Source organism: Microplitis mediator, chromosome 4 (genome assembly GCF_029852145.1).
Source record: "Microplitis mediator isolate UGA2020A chromosome 4, iyMicMedi2.1, whole genome shotgun sequence".
Taxonomy (NCBI): Eukaryota; Metazoa; Arthropoda; class Insecta; order Hymenoptera; family Braconidae; genus Microplitis; species Microplitis mediator.
The window spans coordinates 7,173,053-7,194,688 of record NC_079972.1 but is presented as its reverse complement, the minus strand read 5'-3'; the positions used below and the strand labels follow the sequence as shown (position 1 = coordinate 7,194,688).

Here is a 21,636-nt window from a genome sequence, read left to right as displayed (position 1 = left end):
TTATTTGTCCATATTTATTTTTTTATTTTTATAGTAGTGAAATTTAATTACTAGAATTGAATTTTTTTTTTTAGTCATAATTTTAATTTTCATTCCATAAATAACTTGTTTATGTTGCCATGGTTACATGCTTTTACTTTCATGCAATTGTCAAAGTAAAAGTATACATAATCATTTTGATAATTGTTTAAAACAGAAAAATCTTAATTATATTATATATATATATATATATTTATTTATTTATTTATTTATTTAAGATAAAACAGTTTTATTTAATTTGTCATACTTAGATAAGAACTTTTAAATTAAAATAAATTACATAAAGGTATGTAAAATTAAATATAAGAAGTGCCATTTAAAATTTATATCATTTATTTATTTTTTACAATGAATTAAAAGGTCTAATGGATAAAAATATGTTCCCAAAATTATCAGAGCAACCAAAAATTTTCTGGGTGCTGAATGAAAGTCTTAATGATTCATGTCCTTCAACTTCGCAAGCTACAAATGCTATAAATTACAAGAAAAATCCTCCATTTCTACAAGATCAATCTACAACTACCGGAGTACCTTATAAGCACTGGTTTAATTACACGAAACCATCAGAACGTATTGCAAGTTCATATACTCCAAATTTATCAAAATATTGTATAAATGATTTATCAAAAAAACGGTGTATTAAAAAAAAATCAACTTTATTTAATCGTTACGATACTGATTATAAAGAATTTAATTATCCGTCAATAAAATATTTACGTGCTCACAAGCAAGAAATAATTAATAAAAATGCTAAAAAAATAAAATTACTCGAATCAGAACCAAATAATATCGTTAGTCTTGTTGATTTGGTTGACGGAACGTGGTATAAAAGAAAAATGATAAAAAATAATCGTAAAATAAAGAAAAAAAAAGTTAAATTAATTCGACAACAACTAGATGACTCGTTAAAAAAAACATTTGAAATAAGAGTATTAACAGTATGTTAATTTATAATATTTAGTTTAAAAATAACTGATAATTTTAATGAATAGATTGTTTTATTTTAGGATTTACAAAACCGACAAGCAGATATACCAAGATCTATTGAGTCACAACGATCAAAATTATTGAGTACAATTGAAAAAGAATATAATGTAAATATTAAATTTGAAACTGTTTCTAAGCTTCAATATTTAATAAATCAATCTATAAAGGATATTCATCTAGAACCTTATAATTATTTATATATAGAAAAAGCACTAGAGCGATTGTCTTATAAATTAAAAAAACTAAAAAAGTAAGTAATGCACGGTTAAAATGAAATAAAAACAATTAAATGTTTAAATTTTTATTTTCAGTTTTAATTTCATATTTAAATCATTGGAGTCAGAAATAATTAATGATTATAAACAAAGTATTCGATTTGCGATAGTTGATTATATTTTACTTGATCCTTTAGAACGTAAACGATTACTTATTACTGATATATTACCAATTCAGTTTCCAGTAATGCATATTCGTGCACCTGTACCATGGCATAATTTATTTGTTAATGCAGCTCATTACAATGAGCATAATCTTTTTATTGGAAATGAAATTTTAAGAGACATTAGAGATTTATGGTTTTCAAAGTAATTTTTTGTATTAATTAGTTTTAAATACAATTATTTAATTTTTTAAAATTAAATATTTTAATTTTATTAAGGTATCATAAAATGAGAATAATTCAGTTAAGTGATTTTGGAAAATTTCCAGTTCCCGCTCTAGAATTAGAGTCATTAGTTGAATCAGTTTGTAATAATACAAGTAAGATTTTGTTGAAAGAATGGCTTGCAGATGTTGCGGAATTATTTATTGAAAAAAAATATGCTTGGTCACATTTATTAGAAAAAAAAATAAATACTCCTACAGCTCTTATTGAAAAATACTTTCGTAGTACAAATATTTTATTATCGCAGCAATTACGTATAATAGTAATTGAAACTTTAAAAGAAATAAAAAATTTTTTAATTCAGTATAAAGATGGGAATAAATTTGAAAAGGAATATTATGATTTATTATTTATTCGGTAATTTTTTTAATTACTGGATGTAAATAGGTAAAATTGTATAATAATTTTGCTTTTTTATTTCAATTTTTTTAGAACTCCATTCATAAGAATTACAGTTGAACCTGTATTAACAAGTACAGAATTACGATTAAATCCAAATGTTATGGAAATGTATAATACTGTATCAAGATGTTTTGATAGGGTATTATTAGTTGGATCTATAGTTCCTAAAATTGAGGCAATTATTTTTCCAGAATTCCAAGGGACTGCTTATTTATTATCTGTATCACGTGATGAAACTTTGGTAAATAAATTAATATAATAAAATATTATGAATATTACATTCAATTTGTTTTTTTTTTCTTAGGTATCATTAATTATTAATGAAGCATTAGAATCAATCGTATCAAATAAAATAGGTCCAGAATTATATTTAAAATGTTATAATAATTTATTATATATTTTAAATGGTCAAGCATATGAAAGTTTAAATAATTATTTTAAAACTGAACCAATACCATCATTACAAGAATTTGGCAATAGGATTGATAGTTATGAAAATCTGAGTAAAGAAATATGTTTATTTCGAAATAAAATTCCATTGAATATGATTGAAATTGATTGCCAAATTGTAAATAATACAATGCGTAATATTCTTTATGATCTTCGTACAAAAATATGTAATTATTTTTTGAATGAATTACGATTAAATAATCATAAATTATGTCATATATTTGAAGAAATAGCTGAAAAAATATCTGGAATGCCCGAGACAACTCAAGAAGTTGTTGATTTATTTAATTTTCTTTGTGATAGTCGTGACAATACAATGTTTACTTTACGCAATAAATTAAATCGCTGTGGTGAATTAATTATTTTTTTATTAAATTATCAACCGCCAAGTGATGAAGATATTCAATTAAATACACGAACTCTTACATGGCCAAATGAAATGGAAATAATAATGGAATTAGCAACAAGACGATTAAATATGAGAAAAGAATTTGTTGAAGGTGTATTACGTAAACGTAGAGATAATTTTGAAATTAAAATTCAACGCATGCAACAAGCTATTGATATATTTAAAAAAAAAGATCCACCAGTACTTACTGTTGAAGAAATGATACAATCAACTGAAGAAATAGAAAAATTGTCAATAAATATGAAAGACATGATAAAAGAAGCTGAACAAATAAATAATGAAGAAGGCCTTTTAGATAATGAAATAAGTCCTTATTTATCATTACCTAGTATGTTATCAACAGTTGACATTTTTGATAAACTTTGGCATACAGTTTTAAATTTTCATAAAAATTATGAACGATGGTATTATGGTCCATTTTCTGGTTTAAATGCTGAACAAATACATGAAGAAACTGATGATACATGGAAAATTTTATATAAATTAGGACGTGCATTATCAGATACACCTGGTGCACGTCGGATTGCCGAAATGATACGTGGTAAAGTTGAAAAATTTAAGCAATTTATACCTGTTTTGCAAACAATATGTACACCAGGTTTACAAGAACGTCATTGGGAATTAATTTGCAGAGTTGTTAATACAAAAATTATTAAAAATGAAAAAACTAGTCTATCAGTTATGATTGAATATGGTTTATCAGTTTATATTGATAAATTGGAAGAAATATCATCAGCAGCAACTAAAGAACACTTGCTTGAAGGTAATTTAAAAAAAATGCAAACAGAATGGGAAGATATTTATTTTGATTTAATTCCATATCGTGATACAGGTGTTGAAATTTTATCAGCTGTTGATGATGTACAAATGTTATTAGATGATCATATTCTTAAAGCACAAACAATGCATGGCTCACCATTTGTTAAGGCTTTTGAAAATGAAATGGAAAATTGGGAAACAAAATTAATATCAATGCAAGATATTATTGATCAATGGTTAACTTGTCAAGCTACATGGATGTATTTAGAGCCAATATTTAGCAGTGAAGATATTATGCGACAAATGCCAGTTGAAGCTAAAAATTTTCGCCGTGTTGATAAAATTTGGCGTACAATTATGAATTTAGTTAGTGAAAATAAAAAAGTAACAATTGCTACATCTATTCCAGATATGCTTGAAGAATTTAAATTATGTAATTTATTACTTGATGAAATTCAAAAAGGTTTAAATGATTATTTAGAAAAAAAAAGATTATTTTTTCCGCGTTTCTTTTTTCTATCAAATGATGAATTACTTGAAATTTTATCTGAAACAAAAGATCCGCAACGTGTACAGCCACATTTAAAAAAATGTTTTGAAGGTATTAATAAATTACGTTTTACAAATAATGATGAAATAATAGGTATGTTATCTGCTGAAGATGAATATGTACCAATGAGTGGAAAAATTTATCCAGCTGATGCTAAAGGTATGGTTGAAAAATGGTTGTGTCAAGTTGAAGAAATAATGATAACATCATTACGCGATATTGCTCAAGATAGTATAATTTTATACTTTACTGCTATACGACATGAATGGATATTATCATGGCCAGGACAAATAGTACTTTGTAGTAGTCAAATTCATTGGACAAGTGAAGTTATTGAAAGTTTTAAAGATAATTCAACAAAAGCTTATTTAAATAAATGTAGTAATCAAATTGATAAAACTATAACATTAATACGAAGTAAACTAGATTCTGGAACACGAATAACTCTTAATGCATTGATAGTAATAGATGTTCATGCTAGAGATATTGTTAAATTACTTGTTGATAAAAAAGTTAATGATCCTATGGATTTTAATTGGATTTCTCAGCTTAGATATTATTGGTTAGAAGGTGGAATAACAGTATCAATGATTACAACTGATGTTAATTATGGTTTTGAATATTTAGGAAATACTCCACGTTTAGTAATAACACCTCTAACTGATAGATGTTATCGAACTTTAATGAGTGCTATGAAATTAAATCTTGGTGGTGCTCCAGAAGGACCAGCAGGCACTGGAAAAACTGAAACATCTAAAGATCTTGCTAAAGCTGTTGCTAAACAATGTATTGTATTTAATTGTTCAGAAGGATTAAATTACAAAGCAATGGGTAAATTTTTTAAAGGTCTAGCTCAATCTGGTGCATGGTCATGTTTTGATGAATTTAATAGAATTGAATTAGAAGTATTATCTGTTATTGCACAACAAATATTAACAATACAAATGGCAATAAGTATTAAATCAGAACGATTTATTTTTGAAGGAACAGAAATAAAATTAAATCCTACTTGTAATATTTTAATTACAATGAATCCTGGTTATGCTGGTCGACAAGAATTACCAGATAATCTTAAAGTTCTTTTTCGTACTGTTGCTATGATGATACCAGATTATAGTATGATTGGTGAAATAACATTATATTCTTATGGATTTACAGATGCTAAAAATTTAGCTGATAAAATTGTATTTACTTATAAACTTTGTTCTGAACAATTAAGTTTACAAAGTCATTATGATTATGGTATGAGAGCTGTTAAAACAGTACTTGATGCTGCTGGAAATTTAAAATTAAAATATAAAAATGAAAATGAATCAAGTTTAATATTACGTGCTATTATTGATGTTAATTTACCAAAATTTTTATCTGATGATATTCCTCTATTTAATGGTATTTATAATGATTTATTTCCTGGCGTTAAATTACCAAAACCTGATCGTCATGAATTAATTGAATTAGTAAAAATTCATTTGGATAAAAAAAATCTTCAAGGTACATCTTGGTATATAGATAAAATAATTCAAATTTATGAAATGATATTAGTAAGACATGGACTTATGATTGTTGGTGATACTCTTGGAGGTAAAACTCAAGCTTATAAAATATTAGCTGATGCCCTTGGAGATTTATCAATAAAAAAACGATCAAATATCAAAGAATTTAAAACAATGTATAGAGTTATTAATCCAAAAGCTATTTCAATAGGATCATTGTACGGTAATTTTGATCCTGTTTCTCATGAATGGAATGATGGAATTATTGCTAATACATTTCGAGAGTATGCACATTCATTAAATTTTGAACGTAGATGGATTATTTTTGATGGACCTGTTGATGCTGTATGGATTGAAAATATGAATACAGTATTGGATGATAATAAAAAACTTTGTCTTATGACTGGTGAAATAATAATTATGTCAAAAAAAATGAATATGATTTTTGAAACTGCTGATTTAAATCAAGCTTCACCTGCAACTGTCAGTAGATGTGGTATGATTTATATGGAACCCTCACAATTAGGATGGCAATCTATTTTTGAATCTTTTAAAAAAACATTAAAAGAGAAATTACTTGTAGAACAATTTGAATTAGCTGTTGAATTGATTGAATGGTTAACTAAACCAATATTTTATTTTATTCATCATAATTGTCAAACATTCGTTAATGTAACTGATATCTATATGTTTTTGGTAATAATATTTATTATTTATACACTCTTAATAAATTTTTTTTATTTTCAAGGATAATTGTCATAGAAACTTTATAAAATTTATTAACTTTATATGAATATCGATTTTTCACATAGTTAAAAAAATTAATGAATAATCTTTAATGAAAATAACATGTGACTATGTGACTTTAAAAGTATACATGTTCTATATGATTAATCGCGACATTGAGTTGGATTTTAATCTAAGAAATGCAGTACTATTTTTTTCTTTAAAAATCTTAATTAGTTTCTGATAGTTATGAGTTTATTAAAGTTTTGCTGTGATATTTCTCGTATTTAAAAATTAATTGTACATGAAAAAATAGAACTTTCAATTAAAATTATAGCTTTTCAAATAACTATCACCTATAAAATTAATAGTACTTAAAATTAATTTACTTGTGGACAGTTAAAAAATAATTACTGAAATGAAAATAAAATAAAGTACCCTGTAATTAAAATTTATATGAAATTTATGACTTGAAAATTTACAACAATGTTAAAGTCAATATTTAAAAAGTTAATTTATATTTTATATATATTAGGGGGATGGAAAAAAATAAAAAATTTTTTTTTTCACTCTTACCTGCTGGAACGTTAGTGGTTGCCGAGAAAAAAATCTTCCCAAAAGATGGGCTCTCTTTATTTTAATTTTAATTTTACATGTGAATATTTTTTTAATTTAGGCATCGATCTTCAAAGCTGATTCCTCAAGCTTTCCAAAACTCTATAATAAGTCAAAATTATCGTCAATTGAAGCTAGCAGAGAACAATAAAAATTAATAATTTCATTTTGAAAAAAATCCAAAATCGCCATTTTTCAGATATCTTCAATTGGAGTTTTAGTTATAATAATTATGACTTGTCATAGGGTTTTGGATAGTTTAAAGAATCAGCTTTAAAGATATATGCATAAATTTGAAAAATATTGAGTAGCTTACGAGTAATTAAACTGTTAATGAAAAAATAAATTTTTACATGTTAAACAGATGTGAAATTGAAATAAAAATAGCGACCTTTTCGAGTTAAACTAGAGCCCATCTTTTCGAAAGAATTTATATATATATATATATATATATATATATATATATATATATATATATATATATATATATATATATATATATATATTAGGGTGCTTCAAAAAGAAACTTTAATTTTTTTTTTCGCTCTTACCCCCTAAAACGTTAGTGGTTGCCGAGAAAAACATCCTCCTAAAAGATGGGCTCTATAGCTCAACTCTAAGAGGTCGCTATTTTAATTTTAATTTCCCATCTGATTAACATGTAAAAATTTATTTTTTTATTTAAAGTGTAATTACTCGTACGCTGATAAATATTTTTCAAATTTATACATAGACCTTTAAAGCTGAGTCCTCAAGCTTTCCAAAACCCTATGACAAGTCATAATTACCATTATTCGAATGTCAATTAAAGCGATCTGAAAAGTATCAATTTTGTATTTCAAAATGAAATTGTTAATTTTCGATTTTTTTTTTGCTAGCTTTGTAGGGTTTTGGAAAGCTTGAGAAATCAACTTTAAAGATCTATATATAAATTTAAAAAATATTGAGCAGCTTACGAGTAATTACACTTTGAATAAAAAATAAATTTTTACATGTTAATCAGATGGAAAATTAAAATTAAAATAGCGACCTCTTAGAGTTGAGCTAGAGAGTCCATCGTTTGGGAGGATTTTTTTCTCGGCAACTACTGACGTTTTATAGGGTAAGCGCGAAAAAAAAAAAATTAAAGTTTTTTATTGAAGCACCCTAATATATATATGACTTTTCAATTTATTAATAACTTTAAGTAAATTCTTTTAAATGTCATGGAAAATTTTTAACAGTGTTCTAATTATTTTATTTTTCACAATAATTTACAATTTTTCTTTCTTTTTAAGGCTTTTACAAAAATATTCAATGCAATGGTAGAAGATGAAACTCAAATTAGTACAATTCGGCTTCAGTGTATTTTACTATTTAGCATAGTATGGGGATTTGCATCAACTCTTATAAGTGAGAGTAAACATTTATTCGATACTTATTTGAGAGATTTATTACTTGGTAATATAGAAGAAAACCCAAAACCTAAGGCATTTAAATTATCTAAACAACAAATTTTTCCTGATCGAGGATCAATATATGAGTGGATATACGATAAAAGAAATAATGGAACTTGGATATCTTGGATAGATCTGAACGTTGCTGTAGTACGTATATATTTTATTCATTATCTGGGAAAAAATAGTTTAGATCTACAGCGATCAAAAGTAAAAGAAAATTGTAAATCTAAGGAGATCTACATGAATCAGAATAGATCTATATGGATATCATTGCAAATATAATATTTAGAAAAATAAGATCTATGTAGATCTTATCAGATCTCGTTAAATCTAAATTGTTTTTTCTCATGATATTAAAATTAATTATCTATGTCATTATTTATGTTCATCATGATTAGTATTATACGTCTATAACGGGAAATAATAACACTTTAAATATAGAATGTTTATTAGGCAATAAAATAATAGATTTAATACCCAGTCAAGGACTAGTACCCGATCACTCCATGTATTTGTATTTCTGTATTTATCCTTTGTATTTATAATATTTATACTGTATTTACAAAAGTGAAGTTTAAAAAATATTAATTTTTTGAAGTTAAATGTCTACGGGAAGTGAACTTAATTTTTCGTTGACATTTAAAGCTCTGTAACTTTTTTCTCATTCATTTGACGTATATATGATTGCAGATACTTTTTGTAGGAAATTAAATTTCCTACAAGAACATGCTCGTCAAAATTTGAAAAAAAATTTTTTGATGCAATGAAAATGAACAATAATAAAAAAAAATTTAACACTGAGTAAACTAAATTTTTGTTGATTTTTGAAGCCCCGTAACTTTTTCCCAATTCGTTCGACGTACATAATGCATTAGCACTTTTTTGTAGAGAATTTAATTTTCTACAAAATTAACTAGGTGGAATTAAAAAAAAAAATTTTTCATAGTCTTAATAACGAAAAACTAAAATGAAAAATTTCCGCGTGTATTTTAAATGGGAAAGGAGACCCCCCTTTGTGATAGCTCAATTTTAAAGATATCTGGCTGAAATTTTGTAAGAATTCTTTTTATAATATGAAGTAACTTTTGAGCCCATAAGACGTTAAAAAAAATGTATTTTTTTTTGGGACACCCTAATGAATATAGATTTCAAATACATGGAGTGGTCGAGTACTACACTGTAAAAAATTCGCGGAGTGAATGCGGATTAAATCCGGAGTGAATGCGGAGTGAATGAATTTTTAATTACTCACTCCCCTCGGAGTGAAATTCACTCCGCAGGGGAGTTTTCGCGGAGTAGATAATTTTTTATTAATTTAATCCCTCCGGAGTGAAATTCACTCCGAATTGGAGTTTTGAAAATATTATTAATAAAATATAACTCCACATAATAAAATCGAAGTAAAAATTCGCGTATTACATTATTGATCAGCTGATATGCACACACATACACACATACATATTTAGGCACACACGCGCACTCGCACACACACGCACTCACACATTTGCACACACGTCCACATTTGTACACACGCACAAATTTGCACACACGCACAAATTTGCACACCCGCACACATTTTCACACACGCACACATTTTCACACACGCACACATTTGCACACACGCACACATTTTCACACACACCTGCACACGCCCAAACACACACATGCACGCTAATACACACTCACACACACACACACACACACACACACACACACACACACACACACACACACATATTGTTTAGCAGTTTCATATAAATTAATATAAATTTATTTAAGTATTAAAACTCCGGACTGTAGTGAATTGGGAGTGAAATAAAATCGGCGTCACTCCGCAATCACTCCGCTAAAAAAAACTCGCAATTCACTCCGGATTTTTTACAGTGTACTTAGTCCTTGATCGGGTATTAGGTCTTTTATCTTATACACTGAGAAAAAAAAATAATTTTTTTCAAGAGTCGATATTCTTTCTCTGAGAATTAATTTTACTTTAAATTTGCAATAAAATTATTGCTTGATGCAAGCAGTACTTTTTGGATCGATGTAAAATTATTTTAACAAATAGAACACTAGTTTAAATTAAATATTTTTTGTTAGAATTAATAAATTTCCTGGTACTTTGAATTAAGCACTATTATCTTTGTATAAAAATTTATTTCTTTGAGATAAGAAGCGAATAATTTATTGACTGGAGAAAGATATAGCTTTTTCAAAGTAAATTTGATTTTTTAGTGTAAAATATCTTTATTTCTGACTATAGACATGTAATATTTAAATTAATGTAATTAAATAATTTTTTATAACGAACATAATTATATTAGGTACCTTTATCTGCTGACACTGCAGTAAATGAATTAATAATTCCAACAAATGATGTATTAATGCAAACATTTTTTATGAAAAAATTACTTGAAAGATCAATACCAATACTATTTATTGGACCAACTGGAACTGGAAAATCATCAATAGTTTTAAATTATTTAATAAATCTTCCGAAAGATAAATATATTGAAAATGTGCTAAATTTTAGTGCTTATACAAGTGCTGCTCAGACTCAAGAAATAGTTATGGCTAAATTAGACCGCCGTAGAAAAGGAGTTTATGGTCCTACAATGGGTAAAAAATGTATTTTATTTGTAGACGATTTAAATAGACCATTAAAAGAAACTTACGGCGCACAACCACCAATTGAACTTTTACGTCAGTGGATTGATCATAGTCATTGGTTTGATCCAAAAGATACATCAATAATTTATTTAGTAGATATATTAATGATTGGAGCAATGGGATCATCAGGTGGAAGATTAAATTCAATTACATCAAGATTTATAAGACACATGCATGTAATTGGAATAGATACATTTGATGATAATACAATGACTAAAATATTTACATCAATTCTTGATTGGCATTTTTCAAAAGGTTTTGAATCTAATATATCCCGACTAAGTAAAATAATTGTTGCTGCAACAATAGATATTTATAATAAATCTATTGATAATTTTTTACCAATTCCTGCTAAAAGTCATTATACTTTTAATTTACGAGATTTTAGTCGAGTAATTAATGGAATTATTTTAGTACCTGCTGCTAGAATGCGTGATCCTGATAAATTAATAAAATTATGGATTCATGAAGTCTACAGAGTATTTCACGATCGTCTTGTTGATGATGATGATCGTAATATACTTTTTAAAATGGTAAAAAATGTTGTTAATAATCAATTACATCGACCATTAGATAAAATACTTGAAAATTTATTAAAAGCTAATGAAAATAGTATAACAAGTAATCATATTTGTGATTTGTTTTTTGGAATGTATATGGAACCAGATGCAGATCCTAAAATATATGATGAAGTTATTGATTTAAATGATTTACAAGAAAAAATGAATTATCATCTTACTGAATATAATAAAATGTCAAATAATTTAATGTCATTAGTGTTATTTCGTTATGCTATTGAGCATATATCCAGAATATTAAGAATTATAATGCAATCTAAAGGTAATGGATTGTTAGTTGGTATTGGTGGATCAGGTAGAAGCTCATGTTCAAAATTAGCAGCAAGTATATGTGAATATAATATTCATCAAGTTGAAATAACGAAAGCTTATGGTATTAATGAATGGCGTGATGATTTAAAATTATTATTATATAAAGCCGGTTGTGATGGTAAATCAACAGTATTTTTATTTTCTGATAATCAAATAAAAGATGAATCATTTCTTGAAGATATAAATATAATATTAAATAGTGGTGATATACCAAATCTTTATAGTGCTGAAGAAAAAATAGAAATACTTGATAAAATAGCAAATATTGCACAACATGATAGTAATAAAAAAATAGAAACAACACCAATGGCTCTTTATAGCTTATTTATTGAAAGAGTTAAAAAATATTTACATATTATAATAACAATGTCACCAATTGGTAATACATTTAGAAATCGTATCAGAATGTTTCCGTCATTAATAAATTGTTGTACTATTGATTGGTATTTAGCTTGGCCATCAGAAGCACTTGAAGAAGTAGCAACAGTATCATTACAGACATTAGATATTGATTCTGATACTCGTAATAAATGTGTTAGTAATTGTAAAAATTTTCATCAAAGTGTACAAGAAGCAAGTTATAATTATGAAAAAATAAAAGGTAGAATAAATTATGTAACACCAACAAGCTTTCTTAAATTAATAAAATCATTAACAAAATTATACGATGAAAAAGTTGAACAAATAATATCACAACAGAATCGTTATATTGTAGGACTTGAAAAATTAGATTTTGCTGCTGGTCAAGTGTCAGTTATGCAAAATGAACTACATGAATTGCAACCAAAATTAGTTTCTCAATCACAATTGAGTGATAAATTGATGATTAAAATAGAACAAGATACTGTTAATGTTGAAGCTAAAAAAGAAATAGTTGCTGCTGACGAAGCATTGGCAAATGAAGCAGCAGCTGCTGCTCAAGCAATAAAAGATGATTGTGAAAGTGATTTAGCAGAAGCTACTCCAGCTTTAGAAGCAGCATTAGCTGCTTTAAATACACTTAAACCTGCAGATATTACAATTGTTAAATCAATGAAGAGTCCACCAGCTGGTGTTAGATTAGTAATGGAAGCAGTTTGTGTATTAAAAGGTGTTAAACCTGAACGTGTTCAAGATCCTTCAGGTTTTATGGTTGATGATTATTGGCCAGCATCAATAAAATTACTTGGTGATATTAAATTTTTAGAAAGTCTTAAAAATTTTGATAAAGATAATATTCCAGCGGGTAATATTAAAAAAATAAGAGAAAAATTTATGAATGATAGAAGTTTTCAGCCAGAAGTTATTAAAAAAGTATCGACAGCTTGTGAAGGATTGTGTAAATGGATACGAGCTATGGAAGTTTATGACCGAGTTATAAAAGTTGTCGCACCTAAAAAAGCAATGCTTGCAGAAGCTGAAGCTGAACTTGCGGCTCAAATGGAAACTTTAAATGCTAAAAGAACCTTGTTACAAGAAGTTACTGATAAATTGCAAACGTTAAATGATGAATTTGCCGAATGTATGAGAGAAAAAAAAAAATTAGAAGATCAAATTGATCATTGTATGCAAAAATTAGATAGAGCTGAAAAATTACTTGGTGGATTAGGTGGTGAAAAAACACGATGGAGTAATACTGCTGCTAATTTAGGTGATAGTTTAATAAATGTTATTGGTAATGTATTATTAGCTTCAGGGATTCTTGCTTATCTTGGAGCATTTACTGTTGATTATCGTAATAATTTAATTCAAAAATGGTATAATTCTTGTAAATCAATGGCTATTCCGTGTAGTGATGAATTTAAACTTGCTGATATTATTGGCGATCCTGTTGAAATTAGAAACTGGATGATTCAAGGTCTACCAGCTGATAATTATTCAATTGAAAATGGTATCATTGTTAAATATGGTAGTCATTGGCCGCTTATGATTGATCCACAAGGACAAGCTAATAAATGGATTAAAAATATGGAAAAGTCAAATAAATTATCGGTTATTAAACTTACTGATGTAAATTATGTTAAAATTATAGAACAAGCTATTCAAATTGGTACACCAATTTTATTAGAAAATATTCTTAATGATTTAGATGCAACACTTGAGCCAGTATTATTAAAAAACATTTACAAACAATCTGGAATTTTTTATTTAAAATTCAATGAATCAATATTAGAATACAATAATAATTTTAAATTTTATATAACAACTAGACTACGTAATCCTCATTATTTACCAGAAATAGCTATAAAAGTAAATATTATAAATTTTATGATTACACAACAAGGATTGGAAGATCAATTATTAGGTATTGTTGTAGCTAAAGATTTACCAGCACTTGAAGATAAAAAAAACCAATTAATTATTGAAGGTGCTAATAATAAACGTATACTTAAAGAAATCGAAGATAAAATATTACAAGTATTATCATCATCAGAAGGTAATATTCTTGAAGATGAAACAGCAATTAAAATTTTATCATCATCAAAACTATTATCAGAAGATATTCAATCTAAACAAAAAGTTTCTGCTAAAACAACTATTGAAATAGATCAAGCACGTAATGCTTATAAACCAGTATCACGTCATGGTGCTATATTATTTTTTTGTATTGCCGATTTAGCAAGTATTGATCCAATGTATCAATATTCATTACCTTGGTTTATTAACTTATATATTATGGCAATAAGTAATAGCAAAAAATCAGATAATTTAAGTGTACGATTGGAAAGTTTAAATTCAATGTTTACATTGAATATTTATAAAAACATTTGCCGTTCATTGTTCGATAAAGATAAGTTAATATTTTCACTTGTATTAACTGTTGGAATAATGCGAGCTGACAATAAAATAGAACAAGATTTATGGTACTTTTTTTTAACTGGTGGTGTTGCACTTGGAAATCCATCTAAAAATCCAGATTCATCATGGATAAGTAATAAATCATGGTCTGAAATAAATCTTGTTTCACAATTAACTGGTCTTCAGAAACTTAACATATCATTTGAAAAAAATTTATTAAATTGGAAAGCTTATTATGATTTATCAAATCCTGAATATCATGATTTTCCGTCACCATTTAATAAAATATTGAATGGTGAATTAGAAAAACTCGTTATACTTCGTTGTATAAGACCAGATAAACTTGTTTCAGCTGTTGAAATTTTTATTAAACAAAATATGGGACAATTATTTATTGAACCCCCACCATTTGATCTTCAATCATCTTATGATGATTCAAATAATACAACACCTTTAATATTTATATTATCACCTGGATCAGATCCAATGGCAAAATTAATTAAATTTGCTGAAACAAAAGGAATTTTACGTAAAAATCTTTCAACAATATCTTTAGGTCAAGGTCAAGGACCATTAGCTGTTGATATGATATATAAAGCTATTAAAAATGATGAATGGGTTGTTCTTCAAAATTGTCATTTAGCAGAATCATGGATGAATCAACTTGATAGTATATGTGATGAATTAATTGCACAAGATAATACCCATAATAAATTTCGTATGTGGCTTACAAGTTATCCATCAAAAGTTTTTCCAGTATCTATATTACAAAATGGAATTAAGATGATTAATGAACCGCCTAAAGGATTAAAACAAAATTTATTACACAGTTATCTTAATGATCCGTTATCTGATATGGAATTTTTTCAAGGATGTTTTAAAATATCAGAATGGAGATCATTATTATTTTCATTATGTTTTTTTCATGCTGTTGTACAAGAGAGGCGTAAGTTTGGCCCACTTGGATGGAATATTCCCTACGAATTTAATGAATCTGATTTAAGAATCAGTGTTTTACAATTACAGGTAAAATAAATTATTGATATAAACTATTTTTTCTTAGTATCACAAGTAGTACCGAGACATCTTCAAGATGTTATAAAGACGTCTTAAAAAAAAATTAAATAAATTTTATTTCATCTCCAAGTCAACTTTTTTTTTTTTTAAATAAATAAGACATAGAGATGGCTGGTTTTAGAGTGGTAAAAAATTTTTTTTCTTTTTAACTTTGTAAAAATAGTTACAATAATATGAAGACAAATTTTATCAAACTATGAAGACGATTGTCATGTTGTTGACTTATAGATAATACTTATCATTTTTTGAAAAACATCTGACGTAAATTAGATTCATTTTTCATGTCTTAAAAAAGTTATCTTAATAGACAAGTCTTACAGATAACTTGTTTGGTAATTATTTGTAATCTATTTTTAACCGGCATTTGTGTCGAGTCTTTTAATCATTTATTTATTTTTATGCCAATTGGCTTTACACATAACAATACAAACAATATATAAGAGAAAATTATATAGTAAGTAAATTAAAACATGGTAAATATTTATACATTAAAGATTGCAGTTGGATATATTTATAATTTACGGTTTTATCAATGTAACAAAAATATAGCTTTTTAATTTCTATCTTATAGACGTCTCAAATTCAAGTGTACTACTTGGGTGATAATTATTTACGATTGAGCAACTAGTTTGTTTTTAATTTCGAATTTAATTATTCGAATATTTATAAGCTTTCGAATTATTCGTAAGTTTTATGGCGTGTCAAAATTTATTGACAAATAATTCTGAGAAATATGTAAATTGGCTTCCGGGAACAAATCGGCATGCATGATCATGCATCATTCATATCTGATCATGCATAATCCATGTCTGATCATGGATGATTCATGTATGATTATGCATGAATTATGCATGAGTCATGCATGAACAGGCATGAGCATTCTTGTCCAAAGGACAAATCGTTTAGAATGATCAGACTCAATTACTTTTGATCGGGTATGATTCATACCTGATCATTAGGGTGCGTCATTTCGGAGCTACATTTTTTTTTTTAAGTGCATGTAGAAAAAATCATAGTTCAACACAAAAAATAAAAATTTTCGTGCAAGAAAAAAAATTCCATGTCGATTAAAGACCTAGCTCATTGAAAATACGATTGTCCCATTTAAATAATACGGGAAAAATTTTTTTTTTAGCTTTAAGTATTGTTAACTCTTTAACAAATCAGGAGATCGAATAGACTAATACATATTTTTGTAGAAAATTGAACGCTCTACAAAAAAGGTCTCTTATCATTTTTAGATAAATCTATCTGTTCAAAAGTTATTGGCGAAGTAAAGTTGGAGATCTTTTTACTTTTCCGGCGAAACTATCAAACTTATCACAAAATGTTGTAAGATCTTTTTTGTTGAAAATTTTATTCTCTACAAATTATTGTCAGCAAAGTTTTTTCAAATTCCGCATTGTTTTCTAGTTATTTCCATTTTAATGTCGAGCTCTTGAAATCGATCAGAACCACTTTTTTACGAGCTTGAAATTAAAATGAAAATAAATAGAAAACAATTCGGACTTTGAAAAAACTTTGCTGATAATAATTTGTAGAGGATAAAATTGTCAACAAAAAAGATCCTACAACATTTTGTGATAAGTCTGATAGTTTCGCCGGAAAAGTAAAAAGATCTCCAACTTTACTTCGAGCTCCAATAACTTTTGAACAGATGGATTTATCGAAAAATGATAAGAGACCTTATTTGTAGAGCGTTCAATTTTCTACAAAAATATGTATCAGTCTATTCGATCTCCTGATTTGTTAAAGAGTTAACAATACTTAAAGCTAAAAAAAAGTTTTTCCCGTATTATTTAAATGGGAAAATCGAATTTTTCAATGAGCTAGGTCTGTAATCAACATAGAATTCTTTTTCTTGCGCGAAATTTTTTTTTTTGTGTTGAACTATGATTTTTTCTACATGCACTTGAAAAAAAATGTAACTCCGAAATGACGCACCCTACTGATCATATATGAGTTATGAGTGACCATATACATGATTCATATCTGATCAAACACGATGCATGCATGTCCACGTCGGGTCATTTATGATTATTTCGAAAGAGTTTCCCTCCTCCTCAATCTTTCTCTCCTCGAACTTTCATATGTGGTAATGTTTGATCATGCATGATCATGAATGATTAGTTACGCTCATACATGATCATACATGAGAATTTTCAATCATAAAAATTACAGAAATATTTTTAACCCTGGTCATGTCTAATCATACTTAATCATACATAGTTACTTACAATCTATGTCTGATCGTTCATGATACTGGTACAGGTGTATCTGCATTGTTCATACACGTCCATGCATGATCGTGAATGGTAATGCATGATCATGCGTGACTTTCTGTCTCTTGTATTTAACATTAAATGATTTCTATCGTTAGTCATAAATAATAATATATATTCATACTTGATCATGTACGTTCTTGCATGGATGTATGTCGCTATTCACGTGAGTCAGTATTTATTCCATTGAGTTCTGTGAAAAACTAATGATTAAATGTTATACTAGGTATAAATTTATGTTGTTATTTTTAACAATTTCAATAGAAAAATTTCAAAATAAAAAAAATTAAAGTACAGAACAATAATATATTTATACAGAGAGGAGGTCAATCATTACATCACGGATTTTTTATTTCTTTATCAGTTATTCTTTAGTATCATAACACATATGCGATTTATAGTTACGCGATCACATACGTAGGTCAGCGCAGTGGATAGCATCAAAGACTTTGAGTCAGAAGGACGCAGGTTCAGGCCCAGCAATCACCGGGATTTTTTCATTAATCAAAATCATGTATACTTCCTCTAATTAATGCTACTAATCACATCATGCATGGCCAGGTAGGATCATGCAAACTCAGGTGAAGTCATGTATGCTCAAGGTTGATCATACATACTCATTGCTGGCCAATATTCAGGCCTGATGATGCATGAGATTAGCGAATGATCATCCATGCCGATTTTTTCCCGGGTTATTATTTGATCAGTAACTATTTAAATTATATAAATATAAATAAAATATATAGCGTCCGGAAAATTTCGTTCACTTTAACAATGTTTCGATCTTAATTTTAATATTAAATTTCTAACTTATATATATGAAATTAAAAAATTTTTTTTATAATACTGCATTAATTATTTGAATTTGTCGAAAATTCTAATCGAATTTAAAATTTAAAGTTAATACCCAATGTGACAAGAATTATTTGTAAATACGAATTGATCACAAACTTTTAGAATTATTATTTTTTATAGGTATTCCTTAATGAATATGAACAAGTTCCTCTTGATGCTTTAATATATTTAACTGGCGAATGTAATTATGGTGGTAGAATTACTGATGATAAAGATCGTCGTTTACTAAATGCTCTATTGAAAAATTTTTATAATATAGAAAATATTGAAGATCCTAAGTAAGTGGTAAAATTATAAAATATTAGTATTTTATAATAATATATTTTATAAAAAATAATATTATTTTAGAATATATATATCATCAAGTGAAGATCCGTTTATACCGAAAAATAATGATTATGAAGGTTTTTTAAGATATATAAATAGTTTACCATTAAACCAAAAACCTGAAGTCTATGGTTTACATAACAATGCTGACATTACTAAAGATAACAATGAATCAATGCAATTGTTAGCTAGTATATTGTTAACTCAGACACAAATAATTGCCAGTGGAAATGAAGACAATACTGACACGATAGTATCAACTATTGCTAATGAAATACTTTTGAAAATACCAGGAGAATTTAATATTGAGGCAGTGTCAGAGATGTATCCTGTTGTATATGAAAATAGCATGAATACTGTATTGAAGCAAGAGCTTATAAGATTTAATGATTTATTTAAGTATATTAAAGATAGTTTAATTAATTTACTAAAAGCAATCAAAGGACAAATTGTTATATCAACAGTACTTGAACAAATTTATACGAGTATAAGCATTAGTCAAGTACCTAAAATTTGGAGTACACACTCTTATCCTTCACTTAAACCACTTGGAAGTTATATTAATGATTTATTGAATAGAATCAAATTTTTTCAAGACTGGATTGATAATAATACACCTAATGTTTATTGGATATCAGGATTTTTTTTTACTCAATCATTTTTAACTGGAATATTACAAAATTATGCACGTCATCATAAAATACCTATCGATTTAATAGATTTTGAATTTGAAATTACAAAATATTCGGAAACTATTAATAAACCACCAAATTTGAGTGTTTTTATTGAAGTAATTAGCTTTTATATGATCATACTATTAAATTTCATAATAATATTTTTTATGTTTTATTTTTTAATTTTAACTTAGTTAAAAACCAAGAAAACTTTAGGTATTTTACTAAAAAAATATTAAAATCATACGATACAAGTGTGAATTTTTTATACCAATCAAAAATTTTATTGACAAAAAATAGTGATATTTTATTATTTTTATATCAATAACAGATTGATTTTTAACTCTATTTAAATCAATATATAACTACTGAAAAAAATTTACTTACAGAAATTTAGAAATGAATAATTATAAACAAAAATATTACTTATTGCTTTTATATTCATTGAAAAAAAAACCTCAACTGAAATCGTTAAAATACGATGAAAATTTAGTAGGTACTTAACTTCAAAATAGCAAAATTTTTAATTTTCGTCAAAAAAGTATAATTTTAATTTAAATAGAGTTTAATGATTGTACGAATTTCGGTATAAATAAAGTTCAATATCGTTATAAATTCCAACTTTATTCAGAAAAAAAAACAGAAAACGGCTATGTTTATCATTATTATTATTATTATTATTATTATTATTATTATTATTATTATTATTATTATTATTATTATTATTATAGATTTTTTTTAGATTTACTGAATCTGCTAGGGATGATTTAAATAAAATAATAATTTAATTTTTTATTAAAATTAAATATTTATATTTCAGGGACTTTTTCTAGAAGGCGCACGATGGAATGAAGAGACTCAAAAATTGGATGAGTCAAAACCGAAATTGATGTTTGATGTATTGCCAATAATATGGATGAAACCAGGTTTTAAAACGAGTTTCAAGCCTTCATCATCATATCATTGCCCTGTATATAAAACAACTGCGAGACGAGGTGAATTAACCACAACAGGACACTCTTCAAATTTTGTTATGTTCATTACAATACCGACCGATATTAATGAATCACATTGGATCATAAGAGGTGTTGCTAGCATAACTCAACTTGATGATTAAATTTGTAAAAAAAAATAATATTTATTATTAACACACAGTAGGATAATTATTATTATACTTAATTTATAATTATTTATTGTATTTTTATAAATATAACTTTGTATACATATCCATAAAAATTTAAAGATAAAACACTTAAGATTATTATATTTTATTTCGAGTTATTTGTAAATAAAATTTAATTTATAAATATATATTGGTAAATCGATGTTTTTAGAATATGGTTAAAAAACAAATTTAAAAAAAAAATCATTAAAATTTTTTCGAAAAAAATAAAAAAATATTTTCATAAATTATTGTTTACTAAAATTTAAATTGTTTAAAATTGAAATTAAATACACAAACGGAAGTGTTTTCTCAGATATATTTTTTTTTTTAATTATTAATGAAACAAATGAGAGATTAACTTTTTATTTATTATTCTGAAATTTGATAT

General features: G+C 26.4%; 1 protein-coding gene across 1 annotated transcript; it reads left to right on the top strand.

Moving 5' to 3' along the window:
• Positions 1-128: 128 nt before the first annotated feature.
• LOC130666270 (dynein axonemal heavy chain 3) lies at positions 129-21,332 on the top strand. Its single transcript, XM_057467093.1, has 12 exons — positions 129-325; positions 400-977; positions 1,047-1,276; positions 1,338-1,610; positions 1,685-2,047; positions 2,123-2,333; positions 2,397-6,449; positions 8,372-8,680; positions 10,855-15,894; positions 19,203-19,360; positions 19,431-20,199; positions 20,904-21,332. Exons 2-12 carry the CDS (start codon positions 405-407, stop codon positions 21,198-21,200), a joined length of 12,276 nt encoding a protein of 4,091 aa, XP_057323076.1. The 5' UTR covers positions 129-325; positions 400-404; the 3' UTR covers positions 21,201-21,332.
• The last annotated feature ends 304 nt before the right edge of the window (positions 21,333-21,636 follow it).